General features: G+C 45.6%; 1 protein-coding gene and 1 long non-coding RNA gene across 8 annotated transcripts in view; one reads left to right on the top strand and one right to left on the bottom strand.

The window, feature by feature from the left end:
- LOC142362737 (uncharacterized) overlaps positions 1 to 1,933 on the bottom strand; it is a 44,392-nt gene extending 42,459 nt beyond the window's left edge. The window contains exon 1 of one of the 2 annotated variants that reach the window (XR_012765259.1): positions 1,853 to 1,933. This is a non-coding gene — a long non-coding RNA (uncharacterized LOC142362737). The remainder of the gene's footprint in view (positions 1 to 1,852) is intronic. The other variant, XR_012765258.1, reaches the window with a different exon arrangement.
- The window catches only part of SLC6A6 (solute carrier family 6 member 6), a 115,421-nt gene that overhangs the window by 56,989 nt on the left and 31,957 nt on the right, over positions 1 to 26,475 (top strand). The window contains exons 1-5 of one of the 6 annotated variants that reach the window (XM_075432914.1): positions 1,860 to 1,941; positions 6,347 to 6,382; positions 8,890 to 8,955; positions 13,279 to 13,335; positions 25,762 to 26,001. In XM_075432914.1, the coding sequence (XP_075289029.1) occupies positions 8,901 to 8,955; positions 13,279 to 13,335; positions 25,762 to 26,001 (352 nt within the window). In that variant the 5' untranslated portion in view covers positions 1,860 to 1,941; positions 6,347 to 6,382; positions 8,890 to 8,900. Of the gene's footprint in view, positions 1 to 1,859; positions 1,942 to 6,346; positions 6,383 to 8,889; positions 8,956 to 13,278; positions 13,336 to 25,761; positions 26,002 to 26,475 lie in introns of those variants that run through there. The other 5 variants (XM_075432915.1, XM_075432916.1, XM_075432911.1 and 2 more) reach the window with 5 other exon arrangements.

Below are 26,475 nucleotides of genomic sequence, written 5' to 3'. Positions count from 1 at the left end.
TGCTGTCAGTGGTACAGCTGTGCTGGCAGGAGCCTTAGCACAGATGAGGCTCCAGCCGCTACTTACATTTCACCCATGCAACTGTCGGTTCCTAATCTGCACCGAGGCATCCTCGCTGCAACCGAGCAAGTGCCTGTGCCGGTGAGGAACGTTTTGCTTCGTTCCCCAATGCGGACAGAGTTTGTGGTCCCTGGTGCAGGCTTGCAAAATGCTAGCTGCCTTCAGCCGAGGATGCCTCCGAATCCGAAGCTGCAGTACGCAAGAAACCTGAATCAGAAGATGTAGGTGGCAGCATGCGCTACACCATGGTACCGCTTTAAAACAGGCTGTTGAGTGGAGAGATGTCATCAGTTAGCTGCATACGTCCTGTACGTGTGTCTATTTCTCAGTTAAGATCCTATTCACTGTGCAAACCGGCTCGGATCCTGGAAAGTCACAAGGTGCGCTGGAGGCAGGGGAAATGGCTTGTGGGACTGCGGCGCGCTGTACTGGGCATCCTGCACGGCCAGCAAGGAGCATGCGGAGGATGCAGCTCTGTGCGTTGGCATGAACCAGCCAAGGAAACCGGCCTTTTGCAGAGGTCTCCCCAGAGGCTGCTGGGGAGGAACTCAATCCCCCGGCAGCCTATGCACAGCTGATGGGCTCCAAAGGTGTGTCGCCCAGCGACTGCAGCCCTAGCTCATGGTGTGGTTTGTAGGTAAGGTCTACAAGGTTTGTAGGTGAGGAACTGTTCGCTCGCCTTCGGTCCATCTCCGCTGTTCCCAGTGCAAGGTTAGCCCCTCGGCACTTCTGCGAAACACAGATGGCCCAAAACCTCCTTTTCCCTGCTACTCTGCCCCCCACAACGCGAACGGTATTTTGCAGTACAGAGGATCTCGCTAAGGCTTCAGCAGGGGTTACATGGAAATGCCTAGCGAGCCTGCCTGCTGCTGCAGCCTTTCATTCTTAGCAGAGTTGGAGGAGATGCGGGTAGGGGAGCGGAGACAGATTTGAGTCATCCACCCGCCCGCCTGCGGGAGAAAGGCACCGGCTGTCGGTGCCAGCGCAACCCAGCGCAGGACAAAACGTGGCCCTGCTCCTCCCTCCCGCCGATCGCCTCGGCCGTGAGTGGGGCTGCCCGGTGCCGGGACTGCTCCCTGGCAGGGGACGGAGCGGAGCGGAGAGGTCCCGGTGTCCCGGACACCTGCCAGGCCCCTCTCCCTCGCGTTTCCTCCAGCCGGAGCCCGCTGCCGAGACCGCACGCCCCGCCAGCCCGGCTGCGCGGCACCGGGGCCGGAGCCCGAGCCCCCCACCGCCCTCCCGGGACTGGGGTTGGGGGGGAGCGGCCGCGGAGGAGCAAGGGTGCGGGGACGGGCAGCGCCAGTGACAGCGCCGTGGGATGCATTGTCTGCGATCAGGGCGCGCTTTGTGTAAAGAGAAAAAAAAATAATAGTAATAATTAAGAAAAAAAATCTACAAACACGAAAAATAAAGGGAGGAGAGCCGCGGCAGGCAGCCCTCCGCTCCCCTCCCCGCCCCGGCGGCCGCGGGACTGGGGCTGGCTCCCGCCGGGCCGGCTCGGGGGCGGCCCCGCTCCCCGCGGGGGGGGGAGGGAGGGAGGGTGGCCCGGGGCAGTTCCCCCCCCGCCCGCCCGCCTCTCCCCGCCGCCCCGCGGCCGCCTGCCAGCCCGGGCTCCGCCGCCGCGTCTGCGGCATGGCCCCTCCTCCCCCACACCCCTTCCTTTAGGCTCCCCCCTCCCCAGCAAAGAAGAGGCCGTGCCGGTGTTTTTCCACTCAGCAGGATGGGTGATGCTCAAAGCTCCCTCATTAGACGACAGACACGAGAGGTCAGGAAGAAAGCGCTTATAAATTACCGTTTCCTCCCGCTCGGCGCTGCCAGTCGCGCCGCACCGCTCCGCCGGACGCGCCGCCGGGGCGCGGGCACCGCGGGCAGCGGACGCAGGTACCGGAGGCTACCGGGCCGGGCTGGGCGGGCGGCGGGGCTGGGCGGATCGACCCCCGCGGCCGCGGCGGACAAAGGGCAGCCGCGCTGCTCCGCGCCCGGCGGAGCCGAACCGAGCCGGGTCGAACCGGGGGTGGCGGCGGCAGGGTCCTCCCTTTGTCCACGCCCCTGGGCGCGCTTTCCCTTCCCCCCTCCATTTATTTATTTATTCCTTCTTCTTTCACCCCCTCTCCTCCCCAGCTGTCTCCTTACCCCCGCGGGTTTTTCCTCCCCCAGCGGTTATTTATCCCCCCCCCACTCCCCCCACCTTGCGTTAACTTTTCTCCGCGATAACAGCTCGCAGCAATTACCCGCTCGCTGGCGGCCCTCCAGCGCGGCTGCGGAGCACTCTGCTCTCCCCGGCGATTTTCCCCCTTTTTCCTCTCCCTTTACCACCCCTCCGCGCTGTGGTTTTGCTGGCTGCCGGGCGCTCACCCCAGGTGCAGAGGCTGGTACAGGCAATGCTGCATCTGATGCTCGTGGGCCTACCTGGCGGGTAATACCGCTGGCTGCTGCTGGCTTTTACCCCCCGCTCGTTTGCCTTTTATTTTGTTGATTCCTTGGCGTGCTAAAATCAAAATAGTGATTTGGGCTCGGAAATAAAACGCGAGGGACTGCCCAGGGCAGGTTACCGAGCTCAGCATCGTGCCAAGGGGTGATGATTCTGGGTTCGTCTCAGGGTAACTCAGCTCCGAAATTCATCCGCCGGCTCCCAGCTGATGAACGCCCGTCTCTGCCGGGTGCCGGAGCGGGCGGCGCGTGGGAGGACTCGCAAGGTTTCCATATAAGAACACGGGAGAATTTATTTCACAGAGGCGAAGAAATGTGCAGAGTATGTGTTATTTATGAAACGGAAGGCAAGCTGTGTTTTGCTTAGGCAGCTCCGAGAGTGGCAAAACTTTGTATTTAGAAATTGTAAAAGCTGGTTTCTGCTGTTTAATAAGAGCCACGTTTAAAGGAAAGCACCGATGAAGAAAAAGTAGTGGGAGAGGATCCAGATAAACACGAAGAAATACAGCCCCACACGTATTCCAGCACGGTTTGTGCCAAGGTGTAAAGATGGAGGTTTTTTGTTAGTTCCCATTTTTTTAACCGTATTGGGAAAGGCATTAAGAAAATGTGCCGAGAGGAGCTGGTTACGTTGATAGTGCTATTTTGGTAACTGCAATTTTTTTTTTTTTTTTTAATTGCTTGCATGTCAAAATGTTTCGAGTTTTGGACTAGCAGAAAAGTGAGGCGGCCCTGATCAGGGTACAAATCATCGGCTGTGTAATTTGGAGCTTGGATGACAGTTGCTACCGGTTGAGATTTTATGGCTTTAGCTTTGAGGGTAAATCATCCCATTAAAACCTACTGCTGTGGAATTTGGAGGGAGAGGCTTTGGTGAAAACCCTGACGGTTTCTGACAGCTGGGTGCTTACCTCTGGGTCTGCATTTGGGCGAGCTGACTGCTCTTTGGCATTGCCTACCTTTGCACGAGTATCACTGAAAGATTGCCCTGAAGGCTGTTGGTTTTTTTTTTTTTAAACAAAATGTGCGAGCGGTGGAGGCAGCCAGCAGCATAACGGTGTCCCTCGTCCCGAGTAAGCTGAGGCTGAAGCACGAGTGTGGTGGGAGGATGTCTTTGTTGCCCTGGTTAGACTGACACTGGAAACTTTATTTTTGGCACTTTCAGAGATAGCATCTTCGTGTTTCCTCTTCAACTGTCTCTCCTCTGCTTTGCATATTGGTTGGATTTTTTTTTTTTCCCTCTTCTCTTTATTTGCCTGCATCTCACCTTCCCTGTTCCATCCCCTTCCCACCCCGCTCGCTGTTTGGCTGCTTGGGGCTGCACCCACGGGAGTGTGACAGGCGCCTTCCCCTCCCTGGGGGGTCCCAGCACTGCCCACGGGTGTGCTGGGAGAGGAGAGGCCATGTCTTGCTGTGGGTGATTAACCAGCACCTCCTGCCCTGCGGCGTTAGGGTTGTCTGCTGTCGTGGTTCGCAAAGGGCAGGAGGTTGCAGGTGGCACTGTGCTACCTGGAGGGACCGAGAAGGTGGTTGTATGTGTGGGGGTGCTAGATCAAAATCCTGGGGGTTTTTGGTTGTTCGTTTAGGGATCGTGGTCTGGAATCCAGTAGAAATTTGGAATGCTTCAAATGCTACCAATTTTTCTTTTATTTTACTTTGCTGTAACCAGGAGCAAAATTTAGCATACTGCTCTTTGTTGGTATTTGCTAATTGGTAGCTTTTGGGTGGGTTGCCTGGAGGTTTCTTGAATGTCCAAGGTGAAATGTTTGGGCTGTGGCTGGAGGCTTCGTCTGTGAAATGCTGTATGAGAAGAGGTGCAACATTGCCCTGGAAAAATAGCAAGATGCTTTAGGTTGACTTACTCATGCTGCACGGTGCTTGGGAAACCTCCTATGCTTGGGCGCAGTTTTGTTTGTAAAGCCTCGGCGAGGATCTTGTCTGACAGCTAATTATTGCAAGTATTTCAGTGAGTTTTTCTTAAATCGATGCTCTGCCCAACCAAGACCGAGCTACATCTTGGCGTCTTCTGGCCAAGTCCTGTGGGCAGAGTGTTTCCAACCAGAGTCTTGGGCATGAGCCTTTCAGCAGGCTGCTGTGGTTCCTGGGCAGTGGTGCTCCAACGATTTTCTTCAATGCACCTCAGGATCCTGCAGCAAACCCCAAATATTTTAATTTTACCCCATCTATGTTTTCCAAAGCCCTATCGTTTTGCCCCAGTGAGCGATGGAGTAACGTTACCTTGAGATCCCAGTGTCAATGTTGCCAGTTCCACCAGTAAGAGGAGTCTCTGCGGTGCCTTACCCAGGCTTTCAATCATGCTGGCAGACGACTCTGAAAAGACTATGCTGACTTGTTTCTTTTAAATTTAACCATATAACAACACATAAAAATGAATGGGGAAGCCGTGGTATTACAGCCTTTTGCAAGTAATGCTTGTTTGATTGGTCATACCAATAAATTGTAGATCACTTCAGAATTGCAGCTTTGAATAGATTACCCAATAGGATTAGTGCCTTCGACTTCTTCTCATTACTAACTTAATTTATGTGACCAGAATGGAGCAGGGTTATGTTTTTTTTAAAGTAATCCTGAGTCCAGTCCTCTAAGTGCTCCATACACAGAACTCGAGTTTATTCTGATGCCAATCTGGGGAGGCCGCTTGCAGGATTGGGTCCTTGACATTCAGGAGAAAAGTATGAGGATGAAAATGCAGTGATTTAATAGCTGTTGAATTTCTTCCATACATGTGTATTTACTTGAATCCTCAGCTGTTGTAGTGTCATGGATTTAATTGATTTGTGCTAGCTGAGTATCATGCCAAGGCATGTAAATCTAAGCAATACTCTTTAAATTGCTTACAGCAATTAATTACCCCTTAATATTGATGTAAGATAATGTGGTAGAAATCAAGTGAAACTGACACTCTTCGCTGTCCTTTTTTCTCCCAAAAACTGCCATTGGAAGGGCTAGCATGCTGCCAGTCTGTGACTCTGAAACAGTGGCTGGTGTCCTACAGCATCTTCTGTATTTGTATCAGTCTCGCTCCTTTTTATTTAGTATGTCTAGATTTACACCAGCAAAAAGCCACTCAGGGCTGACCCCAACCCTTGCTCCAAGAGCAGGCAGCCAACCCACCAGCTGGGTTGATGGAAGGGGAGCGTGAATCAAACCCAGGTCCTGCCAGCAAGCTTTGGGCGGGTGGCACACGGCAGCGGGAGGGTGGCTGTTGAGACCCAGGGGCCGTTGGGAGAACTCATGCATTTTAGCAGTTACTGGGTTTCCTGTTGTGGTTCTCTGTCGCCCAGAATGGTCACAGCCTTGAAGAGCGCCTTTGCTGCTGCGGCTGCCTGACCTGGGTTTGAATGCCAGCGGTGCTTGGGCGCTGGCATGCAATAAAGATTGCCCTGTGCCCAGACACAGCAGGAGCACCCTGCTTTCGGGGGGTGGTGTAGGTGGGGGTCTGGAGGTAGAAGAGCAACCCATACATCGAGCCACAGGGTTGTCAGTGCTGGAATGTAGTTAACAGTTCTTCCTTTTTTGCTTCTTCCTTCAATTCACACAGTATTTGCATTTTATTTCGCTGCTGCAGTGTCATTTCTTTGCTTTTGAGATGGATATAGTAGAATTTTTCATGATGCTTTACACAGAATGAAACAGGTGAGAAATGGTCGCCTGTTTTGGCATTGCTACCACATTCAGTGTCTTGATGTTCTTCAAAATATAAATTCATACTGATGAAATTCAGAAAACATTGTGCATGATAACAGTGAAACATGTCTGACTTACCTTGCTAGACCCATGTTTTCCTTTTTAAATTTTTTTTTTCCTTTTCTTTTTCTCTTTTTTTTCGAAACAGGAAGAGAAAATCCATTCAGGAGAAACTCTTCTTCATGTAAGTGTTATTTATGCTTGTTTATGAAATTACAAAAGGGTTATAAAGCTCATGAAAACGTTCAAATACTGAACATTTACCATCTGTCCATAGAAACCAAGTATAGAACATGTAAAAATAGGCTGTAGTTACACAGTAATAACACCCAGCAACTGTTACCTTATATCTATCTGTGCAGTTCTTCTGTGCATATCACTGCAGAATTTAGAAACCATTGCAAAGCACTCTGCAGACATTTAAGCAGCATGCCCGTGAAGTTGGTGTGTAAATCCCAGAGGGGTAATATTCGAGTGGTTTGCCCAAAGCAGAGGAGACCCGTAAGTGAGAGCTCGTTTTAGCACCCCAGAGTCCCCGATTCCCAAACCCTGTGACAAGAGTCAGCTTCTCTGCCTTGGATCCTACAAAATCCAAGTTCTGCCTATAGAGCCATGTGTTTGCGTGCATGTATATGTGTGGGTAAGAGAGAGTGTGTTTACGCATATTTGGCCTCAAATAACCTGTAGGTATTTCAGGCCTTTTCTACAACCTGTGGTGATATCCATTAAAATAAGAGTAGATGCCACCAGCTGCTGGTGAATACTGTTGCAAAGGTTTTGTGAAAGCGTTTGGTTCCAGACTGGCGGCTCAGTCTGGGTGAGCCCGGTGCAGTATTCTTCATGGGACCAAGAACGCTGCATGTCATAAAAATCCAACAGATTTTCTTCCACACCATCTATTGACCTGGTTTGCTTGTAGATCTCAGGTTTGAAAATGCTTGAGTAGTATAGGAAGCTCTGCTCTGGTATTTCTTCCTAACTAATATAACTGATTAAATGTTTTAAGGGGCTGCATAGATGAAGACTCATTGCCTTAATGCAAAGTTAGCTCAATCAGGAAGATGACTGCATTGTTCCCAATGCAGGGCCCACTTCGCATAACTTCCAAGCATGTACTGCATCCAGTGGCATGGCAAGACCACGAGCGCTCACCTCAGGCTGATTTCCCATAAGTCAACAATTTTTTTGGAAAAATAACACATATCTCAGAATTGCAGCACTCCATTATGCTTGCATAGCAACTGCTGGTTAATATGTAGCAAAACGCCATGTGGTAACAAATGTTTTTTCGCTATTGTTGAGCTGGAATGTTAGTTCAGCTTCTAGATAAGTGGCTTGCGCAAGGCGCTCCGGTAGACCATGATTTCTGTGGCTTGTACGGTAGTTCTGTAGGCAACCGTGTTCTGCTTTTCCTCTCCCCTGTGCTTCCCTTCATCTTCCACGTGAGCGAGGGGTGGGCTTAGCTGAAGGCAGGGACCTGGCAGCCCTTTGCATCCCGCAAAGCACCAGTGTCGGGTTTATATTAAGCCCGTTGCTAGTCAAGCATCTGTTGAAAACACTCTTTATTCTGGTTGTGTGTCTAGCAGAAACGTTGTAAGATGCTTTATTTAATAGCTTTAAACCACAAGTGTTCTTTGGCTGGTTTTATGGATATCATAAGAATCTTTCAAGTTAAAATAAAAAAAAAAAAGCCAGCAGTTAGTGAAAGACACCCCACAAAAGGATTAAAGAATCCTCTTTCCATGCAGCTGGAATCCTAGCTGAGACTAGCTTAAGAGATTGTACTTTTGAGAATGTAAATCATCATTTTTAAAAGGTAATGGAGAAGGAAAACTCCAGAAGGCTTTTGATTATGACCATTTTCAACATTTGTAGGTCATTATTATTTCATTCTAGGGGAGGAAATTCAAACCTCCTGAAAAGCCTGTGAAGCACTTGCTTCCCGGAGATTTTAAATGGGAAACAGTGCAACAAAACCACCTTTAAGGGAAAAAGCTACCAAACGGAGAAGAACCTGAATGCATGAACCCTACAGCAGTGACTGTATGGTGTCTGGAAACTGCAGAATAAGCGTGCAGCGCAGTTCTGAGGAGTTTTGTCTGGAGATTTCAGTGCCACAAACGAGTAACCAGGAGCTTCCTAAGTCCAATACATATACTCCAAGATGAACGAGTAATGAAAAGTTTGTGGTCCAGAGGCCATTTGCGGTGCAGCCTTCCATCACCTGCTGTGGCTTTTCAACAGCTAATGGCAAGCTTTGAGCATCAGAGCCTCTCTCTTCTGGTTCTGTGCATGAAATATTACGACTCTGACTCAATAACTCTATTTGTACCTGTCTGTGCATTGGCTCCCTTTGTCTTCTTCAACTGTGGGTTTTCCAAAAGAGTGTTAAACTCCAAGGGTGGGAATAGCAAGGCTGTAGTGAAATGGTAGGATCGTGAAGCATCCAGGACAGGGACCTCCCCCATGCCCCGTTCTGAGGGGGTTGACTCCTGTTGTGGTCAATGCTCGGCGGGGATTAATCCCGCAGGACTGTGACTTGGACCAGTCACTGTGACAGGAGGTGACTACTTTGAGAAAGGACTCTTTGTGACAGTAACCAGCCATATGTAGTTGTAATGATATGAAAGGGACCATCTTATTGTAGTCACTTTGAGACAAATACTACCACAATTCATTACTTTCCATCAGTGCCTCATCCTATGGAGGAATCACCACTGCCCATCTACATTGAGGAGGGGACAGAAGTCCCGACTGGTGAGTGCAGTTGGGATGGGATATGTTTAAGGGGGGGTATAACGGTACTTGGGTTTTATATTCCTCATGTTTGTGTATACCCATTTGTCAATGAAAATTGTAAGGGCTGTTGCAAATGTTTTGGGATTTTTTTAAATTTTATTTTATTTTCTTAATGCAAGTGTATTTTGGAGGTCCTGAGTATGTTAAATACTGCTAGTGTTGGTTTTCAGCTAATCATAAATCAAAGTACATAGATTGTGTATTAACATTAAGAGCTTCCCTGCAAGATCTTGTAACGCAAGGCTGGGGAAGACCACAAGTATCACAAGAGGTAGTTCCCACTTCAGCCTTTGACCTCAGTGTAATAATCTGCTCCTTGGGTCAGTAGTTTTTGTCCTGCTGATGCTGTCCTGTCCGGCACCCTGCAGACTCGCATTTTCCACACCACTGAATAGCCAGAATAGAGTTAGAGAGGTTTGCTGTTACCTGCGCTGCACACCCCCATTTCTGAGCTCTTCTGTGGATGTATTGTCACTACCAGGAGATACAGGTTTGGCTGTTGGGTTTTGTTTTGTTTTTTAAATAGAGGAGCAGTCTTTCAGATAACCCATAAAGAAAGAGACTAAAAGATCAATCAGTTGGTCTGTGGTTATCTCTTTGGACTGTAGAAAGCTGTGACTGCAGCATTTCCCAGAGCCCTTTATTCAACCTGTTGCATATAGTAAGTGTGCCTTGGCTACCACCTTGGGAGTCTGCCCTGTTGAGCAGATATGTCTCTTCAAATAGCTTTTTCTTATTATACATCCTGAATTTTTCCATTCCTAAATTCAAGCAATTGCTTCTTGTCCTACTGTCTTTTGAGATAGATTAATTACCTTCCTTTACACACAGTACCTTGAAGATATTTATATCTGGATCTCAGCCCAGGAGTCTTCTCATTTATAGACCATATTAATTTAGCTCTTTTACTCTCTCCTTAGATCACTTTTGTTGTTCCTATTTGTATTGCCTTTAATTTTTCTACCTCCTTTCTAATCTGTGGAGACTTGAACACTCATACTATATCCTCTGTGGTTGTTTTGACGTAGCATTATGCCTTAGATTTCCATAGCATCCCCCATCATAAGTACACATCCAGAAATAGCTTAGCCTTTGACCCTTCTCCTGCATCACACAGAGAAACTATTACTTGGCTAATCTTACTTGCAATCACCTTTACGTCTTTCTTGAATTCATGGCTTGGCAGCTAGCTGCTGCTCTCCTGAGATGCAGGGCTTTATCCTTACTAGCATGCCACTTACTTATTTTACCCAGGAATAATTGAAGACAGTATGCCTATGCATTCATTTTAATGCCCTGGGATTTTTTCATTTATGTAGTTGTTACTGTTTTATCATATGTAGAGAGCAAAGAAGTACTTACAATTTTATATGTTGCTACAACTGTCTTCTGTACGTTACTCCAGACTCCTTTTCCAGCTCCCTCATACTCGTTTGCATACCTTCCCTAACTTTTCCTTCCTCCAGTTATTAAAGTTCATAATGTAAAACCTGACAGGTTTAGCCTTCTCCTTGTCTTCATTTTGTACCCTTTCTCATTACACAGTTAGCATATTGTTGGTGTATCCCTTCCATGCGTGGCACGGTGTGGTCTTTGCCACAGCAGATCGTCTTTTCCTCACCTCTGCTGGGGTTGTAGTCAGCTGAACGTCTGCTCAACACCAGTCCCTTCTTGTGTAGCCATTAAGGCTAAGTTCTGTCGTGTCCCCTGGTATTTCGTCTTGTCTTTCCCATTGCACTGAGGAAACCTGGACTGTCGGGATGGTGGTATCCACACAAAGAAGAATATTGTAAGGCTGATGAATTGCAAAACTGACCAAATGAAAAAAGACCCCACCTATGAGTGAAAAGCTTTTTAGAGGATGTTTGTTGGGTGCTGTCATGAAGCATGTTTGTTGTTCCAGGCTCTAAAATACAGCAGTAGCGGTGAAATGGCCAAATTGGGTTGGGGAGGGCATCGTGTTTACTTATTTTAAATAAGTGTTTGGACTGTCAGTACAGCACACTGTGGTTGAGGGGGAATGAGTAGAAAACGTAAATGATGCAGAGAGGAGAGCAAACCACAAGCTCGGGGTTTGGTATTTGAATGCCTGGCATGGGTCAGGACTTTTGTAACAGTTGGATGCAGAATAAATCGTCAAGCTAGGAAGTCAGCTGCAGAAGGCTGACCTGGGTCTGGGTCTCGGTTTTGGTCCTGCTTTCCAGTGAGCTTACCAGCATGATCCAGATCCAGGGTGCCCATTTGCGCCTGTGTAGACCAGAACAGGAATAAAAAGAAGTCCTTTCTGAGTTTAGATTGGAGAAGAATAACACACCATGCAGTTGTTAGAACAATTCAGCACAACCATCATTTAGTTTTAAAAGATTGTTTGGAGAGCTTAGATTATTTCTGCATCTGAAACATACTTTGGATAGTATATGGAGCACATAGTCTTCTGGCCCAAGCCTGAATGGTGGTGGTAGATCGCTTTGTAGCTTCTGTATTTATTTAATAAAAAAATAGAGAAATCAGTAGTTTGTTTCAGAGTCTAAATTTAACAACCCTAATTATTTCGAGCAATTTGAAAAGGAACATAAATCTCACTTGTTTATTACAGCTGCTTCATGAAAACAGCAGCTACAAATAATACCCAATAATGAAAATCTAGCTAACGCTGTCGTGAATTAACCAGCAAGCGAACGAGCATGTGGGATCTGGACAGAGGCAGCATTTCCTTCTCTGGAGGGAGGGTCTCTGCACTGGGAGAAGGCAGTTATTACCTAAATGCTGGTTTTATCTCCTTGGATGAAATTAAGACTTTGACATTTCTGCATAGATTAATAAGACTTTAGATTGGAAAAGGTCTGAGCTCTTCTTAATTTTTATGTACTTTTGCACTTTCTGGCTTACATTCCTCGAGGAAGGTAGGTAAGCAAGATGCAACAAACGTTAATAAATCAAAGACATTTCTGACGAGATGGAGAGTATTTTGTGAGCACTCGCAAAGAATCTACAGAATAATAATAAAAGAGCGCAAGTCAGACCCTGGCAGTCTTTGTTCAGGCACGGTTTCAACTGTCTTCCACACAATTAAATGGTTCACAAGTTTGAAGTTGAGGACAGGCAGAGCAGGTCATTATTTGCCATTGTCATTCGTGCTAAGGTCATGGCCACATTCCACGATCACCATTTGGAACCTGGTGTGGTAAGCAATGAAAAAACCGCCTGAGGCTACACAGTCCAAATTTACATTTTATAAAGCAAAAACCCAGGAGCAAAATATTTGTATTGGCAGTCATTGTATTTGGCCTGTGCAGAACATCACCGAGGGAATAATTGCCTCCTCAGGGATCAAGGAGCAGCAGAGCTGTAGGTTGAGATGTTTGTTTATATTATTCCTTCCAAGTCACATTTTGAGACATAAGTGTTGTTGAATACCTGTAAAATTAGCTGCAAAGACATAACAAATTCAGGATCTAATTCTTGACTGATTCACTCCAGTGTAGCTTTGTTGATTCCAGTAGCATTGCTATTGCTTTATCGTTGTATAAACAGTATCAAAGTCAGACCCCCCTTTTCAGGAGTCAGTCCTGCTGACCATGAAACCCCCGGAACTTCTGCTGTAGCTCTGTGTCCCTACGTGGGCAAAATCCCAGTGGTCCACTTCTGATCTTACTGGCCCATTTTGCTAATGAATAGCACTGGCTTCAGTGGTCTTGTGTCAAAAGTACACAGGTGTTAGACCTTGTCTGTATGTATTTTTTTCCCCTGTTAAATCATCTCGATATGAGGGAAAGCTCCATGAGCACTCTGAAGCCATATTCTCTTGGTGGTACTCGCAAGCCATGGTGTAGCCTTGGCTCATTTGAGTGATCTTGATTACGGGAGAAGAAAGTTCTTGTAATTGCTCAGAGTTTCTTCTGCCACTGCTTGATCACTGCTTTTAGGCATCTCTGATGTCTTATTCATGTTAAAAATTGGATTTTGGGCAGACTCACTGAAAGACCGATGCTTGCTTTGTTGTTTTTTTGCTCCTTCGTTAAGAGTTAGAGCTGTTTTTGAAGTGGGGTGAGCCATAGGAAGGGCACCTTTCTGAGACAAGGAGAGAATTCAGCACCTTTTCGAGAGCTAGCTCTGTGTCTCTCTAGGAGTTTGCTCTCCCTCATAAGAGAAGAGAACCATGTCTGTGAGATGCACTTCAGAGTTTGCTCTTCCATGGGGTGCTGGCACACAGAAAGCTTGATTTTTGCCAGGTATTGAGTGCCTTCTGCCAGGTATTGAGTGCCCTCCTATCCTTTGCAGCCAAAAAGGAGTTGATTGCTCTTGGCATCAGGCAAATCTGGACCCAGAAGACCACAGGTAGTATTTACCAATTATTTATGTGCTTTCGCATGCCAGAGATTGTCTGAATTTATTTCCCTAGCATACAAGAGATTTCAGGTGTTAATGACACTTGTCTGCCATTAAAACTTTTTTTAAAAAATTAGAATAATACAATAATAAGCATGACATTTATTGCATTGCCATGGGGAAATTAAAACCCCCCCAAATTAACTACATTCCAAATAACTATTAGCTCTTTAGCGCTATTGCAAATGTGTGAGTTGTATACCCTGAATGAGCACCATATGCCAGTTGATTGTGGCTCAGTGAGTCACAGGACACATTGTGGAAAGCAAGAATTGCTTGGCATGCATTGTAATAGGGTTTTTTGTTTGGTTTTCTTAAAGAAATGCGTTTTGACTCTGACAATAAAATGAGTATCATCTCATTTTATGATATGCTGCATTTTATCATATGCTGCCACCAGGGACTGTTGCTTATTTTGTACTTAACCTGGAGCTTACTCATTTGTCACTCATCGCACACACCCTCTGTCTCTTTTTCTTTCCAACTGCTTGTATTGTATGTGTGCAGTATCGGAATATGAAGATTGAGCTTTCCATTCGGTATTGTATTGTCATTTTGTGTTAATCATCTTCTCCCTTTTACTCCTCATCTTTATTTGTCCAACAGGGAAACTCAGATTGGTTATAAGGAAAAATTGTTCACCCTGAGAGGAGTGAAGCAGTGGTACAGGTTGCTCAGAGATTGTACAGTCTCCACTCTGGGAGGTTTTCAGAGCTTGACCAGATAAGGCCGTCAGCAACCCAGTCTGATTTTGATGTTGGCCCTTCTTTGAGCAAGAGACTGAGCTGTGTGACCTCTAGAAGTTCCTTCTAACCTAAATTACGTTATAGTTCTGTGTAATACTCAGTTCCCTTTCTGATTCAGCCATGGTGCTGTGTGTGTCATTAACTCCTCACTCCCCGTTGGAGTCACTCATTTGTACCAGCATAGAACAGACATGACCTCCTGAAGGTCAATGAAGTTAAAGTGGTTTTGCTGAAGTGGGGTCAAAATCAAGATGTAAATGGTAACCTCAGATGAGATCAGTAAGTGAAATCTGGGTGTCTCTGAAATTAGTTTGAGTTTTTACCGGGATTTCACTTGAGATTTCTGCAAATCTTCATTAAGTAGCAGTTGAAGTTATCAGTTGAAGAGTTTGATGCAGAATTATGTCAGGATGATAAGTATTAAAAAGTAAAGATCGCCCTTTTTCCCTTTCAGTTACAAATCCCGTCCTCTAGCAGCCTGGAAGAGGGCTTTGGGGTATTCAGGATTTAGCGAGTCACCGACTGTCCTTGCTCTGCCGTTGCGTGCTGGTTTCCTCGTGCGGCTGTAACCACGTGAGGGAGGTGATACTGCACAGAGCATCTGCTCCTCGGCCAAACGCCTGCCCAGCCCTGCAGCTGTCTGCCAGAGAGCTTCCAACGTGCAGACGGGTGTCTGTGAGCTCTACAGGGTAGCAAACTTTCATGGGTTGGCCCATATGCTATCCAAAAGCCGCCCTTTGTCAGAATAATCTTATTTTAATTCTGCTGAAAGAAAGCAAAACTACACGCAGATTCACCAGATCAGTCTCGGGAATTTTGAACAATGATCTGGCTGTTATGGAAAAGGAGGGAAAAAAAAAAAAGAAGGTCCCAATTGCTAGGAAGAAGAAATATGGGAATAGTTTTATAGGGTTGCTCTTTTAAGTCTGCCATGATAAGGTGATTTTTCTCCATATCTCTCCTTTATCAGCAAGACATATATTGCTTATGCAAACGCCTTATTTCCCATCAGGCTCTGTTAAAAGTAAAGTTTACAAAAGGGGCTACCGTAGTGGATTGAGGAAAGACTACATATGAGCAACTAAAAGCCTTTGTTGTCCCTTTTTATGCAAAGCAAGATTCTAAAATCAAGACTTGCTTTCATACACTTTTTCTAGGGATTGCTGCCCTCCCTCTTCTGTAACCACGTCAATTCTCTCTCCTCATACAGATCCTCTTTAAACAATGTGGAGGGTTCCTCTTTCAAACATGAAAAAAGCTGTGGTGCCATGTAGAGGGAAAGTGGTAGCAGAAGATATTGTTACCTGGTAGGGTTGAAGGTCCCTTCTCCACCACTCTTCCTGCAGTACACAAGCTATAGATTACAAGTCAAATTGAATAGACAGATTGTACTCACATGAGGAATTTAAAGCAATACATCTGACTTTGAATCACCTGGGTTTCCGCTTCTGCAGCACTGTCAGAAGTTCAAGTCACTCTTTTATGCATGTCACTTCCTTACAAAAATCCAGCGAAGTAAACCAAAGGAAGTTCTCTTGCTTTCTACCATTAGTTTACATACGGAGTTGTTTTTATGGCCATGTCAGCTGTTTGGCACGTACCCATCATTTATGGTGGAACTGCAAACAGTTCCCCACCTGTCTGTAATTAGCTTTTGCACACACACAGAAAAAAAATCATGAAAATCAATTATGGTCATGATGAAAACAGCTTTGGGTATTAAAGGTTAACGTGCCACATTGGTATCTAGCATGAGCACGTTTGCTTATGTGAAATTGCACTGAGGAAGATCCGCAACTGTTCAGCTTTGTGAACTGCATCTCTGAACCTGTCAACAGGAGTAGGCTGAGTTTACAGTCGTCAAGCTGAGACTGTAAAAGCAATGAAAACCATCGGCTGGTGTTTGTTTGTGAAAAGCTAAGAGATGGAGAAAAGTACCCAGGCTGTTCGTATATTGTCATGCTATACTTGGGGCTGCTTACCTGCAACAGCCAACTGAAAAGCAAACACCTGTAGCCTGTGGGCCTGACACTGATACAAAGGACCACAGATACCTATTTCTTGTAAGAGCAAAGCTGACTCCGATATGAAATTACCTTTGGAGGCAGCATTTCCAGGGTGAATGCGGTGGGGCTTTTGTCCAAGTCGTGTGTGGGATCATAGTTTTGTTTGTGCTTGGTGTGTGCTCTGCACTTCGCAGCCCATGGTATGCAGAAGTGGTTTATGTGTTCGTTTCCTTGGAGAAGTGAAGTATTTGTTCTGGTGGTATTTGGTTTTCAGATCTCTTGACATAAAAATGAGCGCAGCTCTCCGTATATGAAAGCTGATGTCAGAGGCCCCTGGCGAAAGCGAACTGAAAATATACCTTTGACGGGGAATCAGCCTGAATCATGGGATGTTTGAAAGCGTGTGGGTTTAGTGGTCAATACCAAAGGTTTTGCTTCCAGCTCAGACCTTCAAAACAGATGGGTAGTGATAAAAAAAATTGTGATTTTTGATCAAATAATGCCCATTGAGAGGCCTGTAGGACGTAGCGGCATTCCTTCTGAAATGCCCTCCAGGAGCACGGTGAGTGGCTCCGGCCGGCTGTGGAAGCACGGAGGACAGAGCTGCAGCTGGAGACCGAGCCGAGGCTGTTCTGGGATTAAACAAAAAATGCCAGTGTCCAGCCACGCAAGCCAGCACCAGGCACCAGCTGCATGAAAGCAAATAAATACCATAGTGTCTACACAACTTCGCTTTTTGTGTGTGTGTGAGAAAGTCTACAGTTCACCGACCTGTTTTGCAAAGTTGTGCTCTCTGTGAGCTTGTTCATCAACTTTTGCCACTTCTTCTTTTAGCATATCCCCTACAGAAACCCCTGTGCACTGTTTGGCTCTGCCATAGCCAGAGTTTCAATTTCATTTCCTGTGTGAAACTTCATATGCTGAAAGTTTCTGTTCCGTTTTTTTTTTTTTGTGAAGGAAAGAAAACAAACAACAGTAAATTAAACCTCAGGGTGCTTCAGCAGTCTTTGATGGCTGAGCCCTGCGAGCAGCAGTGCCCTGGCCGAGCACTGTGGCCACCTGAGTACCACGGTGCAGCAGCAAGGGCCGGTGCTCCACCTTGGCTCCACATCTTACTCATGTCCATCACTGATTCATGTTTTTGCTGGTAATTACTGTCAGCATGAAGGAGAAGTCAAGACTGTCGTCAGAAGTAGCTTACTCTTATCATCAAGCTTAAGAGCGCATGGCTCTGTCCTCAGGGCTTCATCGCCTTCTTGGACTTTATAGCCCTGTCATGGGGCAAACACTGTTGATCACGTGCATGTAATAGCTGTTTGCCTGGTACGAGCTGGCTGGCCGCTTGCCACCCACAGTGCCGCGTTGCACAACTCTTCGTTCCATTAATGCATTCTAGAAAAATAATTGGGTGTTATGCAAATGGGGAGGGGAACAAAGAAGAAGAAAGGATTGTTCTCCTCCACCAATGGTGTTGGGATCTAGGTTTGTGGGAATAAGGTGCTGTATGGTGTGTTTAAACGGCTGCCACAGGTGGGATAGAAATCTGTCCTCCGTTGTGGTTGAAGTTAAGATGAATGGAGGCAATAAAAACACAACTCTGTCTTTGTGTGGAGGTGGCCTAGGCAGGTATGGCAACAGCCGGCTTACAAAGGTGATCAGAGCCATTAGTGAGTATGGAAAACTCCACCTGTTTTTCCAAAAACATGTAATCTTATATCTGTTCTTTACTTAGTTGGAAAACATACTGAAAAAGTAATCTTCAATTACGGTAAAGCCCTGACCACTAGCGTTGGTAAACTCAGTAAACTTAAAGCTAAATTCAGAATTAGTTGAAAAAACAGGTGAGGGTGGAATGATTTATCCCCAAGAAAAAATCACTTTGCAATAATTAATGCATGTGTTTTATAGCACATTTGCTTCACTAAATGGCTACTTTATTGTTTCTCTTCTGTGCACTGGGGCACTGCTCGATTATCGTAGTATGGGGTTTGCTGTCTGACATTAACTTGCGTTGTAAGTGCCTTGCAGATGTGTCACACGAAATCAATATGTTATTAATCACATGCAAAAAATTCAATAGGCACAGTGCACACGATTGACTAGTCAAGTTTGTAAGGTTTGTGGGCTTTAAGGTTTTTGCCTTTTTTTGTAGCAGTATGAGGAATATCCCTTACAGAATTTGATGTGGCTTATTTGTGGCAGTAAAACTAGTTTAATTGACACCAAGACTTACACAGAGAATTGCAATCCACTCAACAGCAGACCTTCAGAATCGAAAACAAAATGAAAATGCTTGTTCCTTTGGTCTAAAGTTGTATAACTGCAGATACAAGGTGGTTGAAGAGCCAAGGATGTGCAGAGCTCATTTAATGTTCTTCAGCAATGCCCATACCACTTGGAAACTGATCACCTTGCCATGCCACTTGGATATACTCGTGAGTTTTGTTAAAGGCCCTCTCTTAAAGACGAGGGCCTCAAGGTGTTGTCACCCAGTGAATTAATGTTTTTTCACTTTCAAGGTAGGAGAGCTGGTACAGCGGAGGGAGTATGCAGGGGAAGCAGCGGGGAGCTGATACTTCTTTCCAGGCTGTTGGCAATCAGGAGGCTGTTAACTGGTACACCTGGAGGCATAGAATTAGGTCAGCAGTTGGCTTCACGTGGACAAACCCAAGTGTTAACTGGATGTTCTCCCACACATAATTACCAGTACAGTGTACTACGGATGAGCAGTTTCCCTTTGTTCTCCCTGCCTCCACCAACCCTTGCTTTCATGCTCCTCTTGTCTGTGGTCCTCTTTGCAGGAGTTGCCCTTGGGCTTGCTTCCCTGAGGAGGGGACAGAGCAGGAGAATCCAGCTCTCTGGTGCAGGACACTTGGTTTCTCACTGGGATAGAGCAGCCACTGTGCCCACAGAAGTTTTCAGTAGTAAGGAGTTGTAACTGGTATGATGCAGTGTGCCAGTCCTCTGCCGTGCTGCATAACCCCTGCTCTGCCTCGCTGCCCGCTGCAGGGGCTGGGGCTGCCCTGGGCCATCGCCCTGGGGAATCAGGCTCCATCCCTCTGAGGCTGGGAAGCATCAGCTTTGCTTCAGCCCCGGTGTTTAGGGTCAGGGTCATGTTCCCTCTGAAACCCATTGGAGTTCGTTCTCCTTTCCACCCCACACAACAGGAAAGGAGTTTTTAATTTCCTCCTGTTCTGGGTTTAGTTGTAACTGCTTTATTCTTTCACATGAATGAGTAGAACAAAATGAGCATCTAGAGTATTACGTGACTGCAGATTTTCTGCTGCTGAAATCTGAGTAAAGATGTGGGATTTTATAACAGCTGACACGGTACCTTTTTGAGGCATTTGAAGAGCATGAATGGAAACCCCAGCGAGAAAGAAGTAAGTGGGGGGGAAAAAGATACCTTTTGTCCAGACCACAACTGATGAAAAAGAAATTGCATTAAGCCCTGGGCTTTCCTCTCAGAATAGACTTCAGCTTTGTAAAGGAGTGCATTTTGCTCCTAGAAAATTTTCAGTGGCAGATTTTCCAGTCAATCTTTGAAGACTAAAAAAAGTGTCATAATGAAAGAAAAGGAAAGGATGAAGGAATGAGAAGGGAGATAGCGAAAGTTGGAGGGAAAACTGAGAAAGAAGAAAGGGATAGATGTTTATTTAAACACCCGTATGCAGGGGAATGTGAACAGGAAAAGAGGAGTCCATTGAAGACAAAAAGAATAGCGAGGTGGTGTTCAGGGAATTTTTAGAGGCATTTTTAAAAAGAGAGGCGATGTGTGCAATAAAGGGAGCAGTGTTGTTTTTCAGAAAACATAGGTATCTTTTTCAATGAAGCAGAAAGAACTTGGATATGAGTTAAGGACGATAAATGAAGTCAGGTGTTCTTTGGATGCTGGGGTGGCCTCGAGGGCTGCCAAACGTAAAGGCTTTTTCTTCTGCAGATCAGAAAGACTTGCACTAAGGCCATAAGTTTGATCAAGGGGCTGTTTATTTTAATCATGTATTGATTGGCTTAACCACACTGCTCCAGGAGGGAGAGCGAGCTGTCAACAGCAAGAATTACAGCTTTCAAAGTTCCAAGTAATCCTAGGGAATGAGCCAAACATAATAAATGCAGTTTTATTCGGGACTTGATCCTACTACTGTAGAAATCAATAGCAGCTTTTCCATTGCTCTCAATGAGAGTGGAAGCTGCTTATGTGAAGAGCAGCTCTCATCCAGCAATCAGGGCAGCTAATTTTCAAATATTCATGAATATGAATATAAAATAGTAATAATTTTTAAAAAGAACTCACCCACAAATATATTGGCAGATATAGAAAAGCTCAATTTTTTAAGGGAGATTGATTTCCAAGATATGAAAGAAAAAATGGCAGAAAAATAAGAGGGATGGTAATATCATTGTGATGTGATGAACAGATGTGTTGCAAAAGCCGTGGAGACAGGAGAGAAGGAGAAAGCACTGAGAAGCTCAAGATACACAGACTACACAGGCTGAACATAGTAGAAAAAGTAGTGGTGGTACACATCACACTGCCAAAATAGTCCAGAAAATCAGCAGTTTAGCCATACAATCACTCCTCAGGCAGCATTCCCATCAAGGTCAGAGACACTCGGGAGTGTGTACTTTGCTTTTAGTTAGAAGAAAGAGGCGAAAACCAAATGTTCGGTTGTGATTCTAGTCACCAATTCAGTGTGTCAAATCCCTATTCAAAGTTTCTATGCGTTGACCAAAAAAGAAGTAGCTCCTTTGCTGTGGTTTCTGATCTTCAGATGCAAGACAGGGCATGCATTTTCGCATGCATAAATGTTTACAAATGCACATCTACGCGTACAGGCAGACTTTGGTTTTTGTGTTTCCATCAGGGGTTGGAAAAGCACTGTTTTGAAGACATGATTTTTAAAGATTACTAAGTGAGGTAGCATCCACGGTGAATTTTGTCCTCAGGGCTCCTCCTGGAAGGTATTACCTTGTATTGGTCGCCTGTCTCTGGCTGTAAGAAGCTTGGAGCGGATCATTACTGTAATCCCAAAGCAGAAATTGAACAGTGTATTTTCAGATGTGTAATCCATGGGTTGTCTGTCAAAAAAAAGTCAGTGGCTCAGCAGTAATGTGAGTTGTTTCTGTTCTGACAACCAGCAGGTCCCGTCCATGCTGGTGGCCTTCCCCCATCTGCATCTCTCACCGTCTGATCCCCCTGCCCAGTGCCTCCCCTGTCCCCTACCCCTCATTTTTTGCATGTTATGAAGGATTATGTTTCAATGTCGGTATTATTTTAAAGGGTACAGGTTATCTGAGGTGCAGGCTGTACGTGCAAAGATACGATAGCTGTAGCACAGTAGATGGCCCAAGCTGGGCTGCCTGCAGAAGCACACTGCTTATGGCTAATCTTTTGGTATTTTCAGCTGTGCACCAGAGACTAATCAGTCACGGGGGGAAACAAGAGAGCTTGGGTTATCGCAGGGCTATTGCACACGTGGACATTTGTGCGCAGGGGGCAGAGGTGTGATTCTCCTGTGGAAGGAGAGCAGCCCTTGAGGTGCTTCTGGCCGCCCCAGGGCGCGGATGCTTGAGAAGCCAAAGCATCCGTGCTGGCTCCCTCATTCTGTTTTTCCACATTTTACCAGCATCGATTTGACAACCCCATTTCATCCTCAGTTGACTAGGGTCTGTACCAGTGTGTGTGAGAGCAGATCCTGGGCCTGGCCTGGTCTGGATCCTTTCTCCCCTTGCTTTTGGATCAGGCTCGAGCTCTGTGGCTGGACTCAGCCTAGTAGCCCACTGTAAACGGCAGGCTCGACTGCTGCTTTTTATTTATCTGTATTAAGTTCATCAGATGAAGCCAGAGCTTCCTGGGGCCATCCAAAGCTTCCTGGAGGGGGTACTCTCGCAGGCAGATGTGGCTCCGGGAAGGCAGACATGTGGCTCCGGGAGACAGACATTTGCCTCAGACTTGGATTGTTCCTTTTGGACTATGTGGTTGTAAGAGCATTTTCTGACAATATGTTTCAGTGGGGGAATCAGATAGACTTAGATCTCGGATACCATCCCCACTAAGTGATACAGTAAAAATAACCTATTATTCTCTGGTTCTGACCTGGGCGGTGACAACATATTGTTTCAGCATCTCTGTCAGACTATTTCCCTTAAGAGCCATTTTAACCTCACCCAGTGGGACATAGCTAGAGGAAATGAAACTCCAACCCTATTAAGGAAAAAGACAATGCCTTTTACTAAACAAACTTGATTTTCTTGGCTTTTCTTCACCAGGGAGAATCGCCCGTACCCCCCACCCTTGCAGCCTTTGTAGACAGTTCCTGTAATTGGGAATGGCTGGGTGGACACCAATGGTTGGCAGCAAAGGGGGATAAATCCGACATCCCTTGAACGTGACACAGGCTGGGACTGCAGTCCCAGGTGGCCGCTTAGCGTCAATTCCTATGGTACTGGTCGACGGTACGTGCCTGCCAGCAACAGCCGCCGGCCCTCGAAACACAATTGGGATTTTAGCAAGACTAGATAAGAGATACACAGTAAGACCGGACTGTTACTAATTTTGTGCAGGCGTTGGATAGGTACTGTACCAGGCCCCACTAGCCAGAGCTGGTAACTTGCAGCAAAGTCGTGGTGGTCCGTCTCCTGGCACCTGTACAGTGAAACGGCCGCCCCAAAAGCAAGCATGACCTTGCAGGTTTGTCATTTGCAGGCTAAGGGAAACATCACTATCCATCTTCACACTCCAGCGAAGGCTGAAACAAAATTTACACTCAGTAATTAGGTTTTCAAGTGTGGCCATTAATTTGGGGTGTCTTAATACAAATTAGAAATCCCTTTCTAAAATGCAGTCCCACGCAGTTACGAAGTAGGAGTCTGAAAAGGCACCATTTCACACTTTGTTTGTGGGTAATTAGGACAAACCACAGGGTGATCACCTCGTCCAGGGGAGAGTTAGGCTTTACAGAATACAATCAACTGGTCGGGCTTGCAAACTGTGGGTAGAGCTGAGTAACACCTGGGTCAACGTAAATCCACAAACAAGAAGAGTAAAGCTGGCAGAAGAATAAAGAACTCTGTGTCGCAAGAGTTTTTCATTTCAGAGGTGGCTAATGTGCATAGGTCCTCTCATTTTTTTTTACATAAATGTTCCCTGCATGCCCAGTGTTCTGTTTCGGGGTGTTTCCAGTATCAGTCCCCATGGGGAGCCGTTAAGCTCCTATTTCAAACCTTAATCCTGCGAGGATCTATAAATGTATGTATCTCTGTGCCCTGTTGAGCAGGTTTATGGCTGTCCTAGCTGTTCAGCGGATATTTGTCTGAAAAAGAAGAGCATGCCCTAAATACTAGGTGTGAGTTACTCTCTCTTTTGCACACTTTCTTCCTCTGTTGATGAGTATTTCAGTAACCCCTGTGAAGAACAGCTTCCATGAGAGATGGTCTGCATGCCCTCCATTCCTCAGCCCAGAATAGCCTGTTGCCTGATGGTTATGACATTCTCCTGCAAGGTGGAAGATAGAGATTCAGACAGCACAAATAGCAAAAGAAGGTGAAATTTGGCTTTCTCCATGCCCGGCTGCTGTTGCAGTGAGAGCAGGACATCAGCCACCTTGTAGGTACCTCTCTGAAGAAAAGCGATTGCACCTACTTATTTTTTTTTCTCCCCCAAAAGATGACTCCAGGGGATGATGCAGGGTGGTACCTGCTTGGGCCTTGGAGTGAGATGCAGATGTCCCAGGGAGGTTAAGACCACTGTGAATCCCTCTTGGAGGCACCTCCATTAATCTCCATGCATGATACTAGGAATATGAGTTAGCTGTTGTGAATTAATTCCCTAAAGCAACTAGGTGCTTAAGGGCGGTTACAGAGCTTGCCCTACCATTTTTATTGAGTTACTACACTTCTGTATCCCTTATCATGTCTGTAACAGCAATCAAGAGGAGATATTTTTGAGTAGGTGTTCTGCCCTCATACCCCTGCATGGTATGTGTGGTGATGATCCATCCATCACCCTGGGATTAACTTTCTCCTTCTGTGAGCTCTCTCTGCTGTTGTCCAGGAGGTATTGCAGGCGCTTATGCCACCACCATGCAGCCAGCAGTGGCCTTCTTTAAAAAAACAGTAGAAAGTCATAATGATTGGCATTGTGAAGATTAAAGTCCCATTTTAGATCATAGCCATATAGGTGACTGCGGTCACAATAACTGCCTTGCATAAAGCCACCAGTATGTCAGTGGGGCGAATGTTGAGCTGCTGTGGTTAGGAAAAAAGTTAGCCTTCTGAAACTTTCTGTGGTGGATGGAAAGATTTAGGGGTACAGTGATGCGTATCTATCTCAAAATCATGCTCGGATTAAAAACTTCCTGCAGAGCTAATGTCAGCTCGGGTTTCAGGTCACTGCCACAAGCTAAATCAGGTTAGAGATCAAAACCAGCAAGCAGGTCCGAGGGAGGCTTGCAGCTATCAAATGGCATAATCTGTAGTATGATTTTCTTATGACTGTGCACCCATAGTGACATGTACAAGCAGGGAATGGTTGTGGTCTGGAATAAACTTGCTGGTTTGCCTGGTTCTGGTGAAAATTTCATGTGCTTTTCAGTATCAAAACGCTACAGAATAACTGGTCAGATCTAGCTAAAGTCACTTGAGTTTTGTGGGCAGTGAATTGGCCTCATATGCTTGAGATCTGAGTTAACATGAAAGCTACAGGTTTTTCCTAAATTGTTTGTGTTAGGAAATCCTGGATAAATAGGCATTTGTTAGTGTCATTCTTTCTGTTACTATTTTTACACAGCATATGATTTTTGAACACCATAAATTATATATATAAATTATAAAACTAGCTATGATTTAATATGCTTTGGGTTTTGTATCAGGTGACTCGTGGCACTGACTCTTTAATTAACTAAGGAGCCATCATTCGTGGCAAACTGTTCACTTGCATAGGTACGTGTAAGACAATAATTGAATATAAAAGTTTATATTTGTCCCTTTATTGATGTCAAGGGAAAACAGTGCAGTTATGAAAATGGAATAAACTGAAAAGATTCCTTCAGTTCCTGCAGGCTGATTAGAACAAATGACTTTCCATTCCAGTTTTTATGAATGTGTAGTTATCTGAAAGCTTTATAATACTTCAGGGAAAGGAAATTGCAGGCAATAAATGATACAGGATGGTTCAGGTTATTGGGAAACAGAGGAACGGTTTTATGTGGAAAGGTGAGATTTACTATTCTGCTGTATTTCACTTAAATGCTTGAGAAGGAATCAAATGCAGTGATTTGTACCTTATTACGGGCATGAAAGCAGCATGAGACACTGGCTCAGTAGCACCAGTTGTTGATGCTGATGCTGTGTGCAGTCTTTATACGCCTTTTGTCTGCAGCCAGCAGGTAGGCAGCAGTGTCAAAGCTTTGCTGTCCCCTACACTCCATTGACTGCAAAGAGGTGACCGCAGAGGTTGGTCTCTCCTGGTCAGTGAAGGCAGCAGATGTATTTTCATATCTCACCATGATAAACAGCAGTGGTTTTTATGGAACCGAGTTTAGTTCAACAGTACTTGCAGTGTTAGAGAGCTCTACCAGTAAAGACTGTTTAATAAACCCAGATTTTTTTTTTTTTCTATGTAGAAAGCAGAAATATGGCAACAAAGGAAAAGCTTCAGTGCTTGAAAGATTTCCACAAGGACATCCTCAAACCTTCCCCTGGCAAGAGCCCGGGGACACGGCCTGAGGATGAGGCAGAAGGAAAGCCGCCCCAGCGGGAGAAGTGGGCGAGCAAGATTGACTTTCTGCTGTCCGTGGCTGGTGGATTTATTGGTTTAGGCAATGTCTGGCGGTTTCCGTATCTCTGCTACAAAAATGGCGGAGGTGAGTATTTATTTATTTCGTTCTCATGGATCAATCGGTCTGCCTCATGCTTAGTATTTTTCAGTGCCTTCATCCAGTTTTTAGAAAGAATAATCACGCATCTGTTTTCGCCTTCTTCACCAGCCTTTGGGAGAGATTGTTTTATTACTTAATAGTTTTTGCTAAAACTTAATTAGGGAAAAACAACAGCAATCTAAGATTTTACACTACTTTATACTACTTTTCCGTTCTTTTACTTCTGCTACAATTGAATCTGAGTTTTAACCAAAAGACATGCTATTATTATAGACCAGTAGGATTTCAGACCAGTGGATTTGAGAATAAGAGAATTCTGAGCCGCGTGACACTGTTGTGTGCCTAACCCCATTGTTATTGCAGATTTGCGCTTTTAAAAGGTAAGAAAGTGCCCTTTCCAGCTTCATATACCCATTCCACTTGCAGAGTCTGAATACGAGCAAAAAAACCCCAGAACAA

Source organism: Opisthocomus hoazin, chromosome 11, assembly GCF_030867145.1.
Source record: "Opisthocomus hoazin isolate bOpiHoa1 chromosome 11, bOpiHoa1.hap1, whole genome shotgun sequence".
In the NCBI taxonomy this organism is placed as follows: Eukaryota; Metazoa; Chordata; class Aves; order Opisthocomiformes; family Opisthocomidae; genus Opisthocomus; species Opisthocomus hoazin.
Note: the sequence above shows the minus strand (reverse complement) of the source record. Positions and strands in the feature narration are given on the sequence as shown.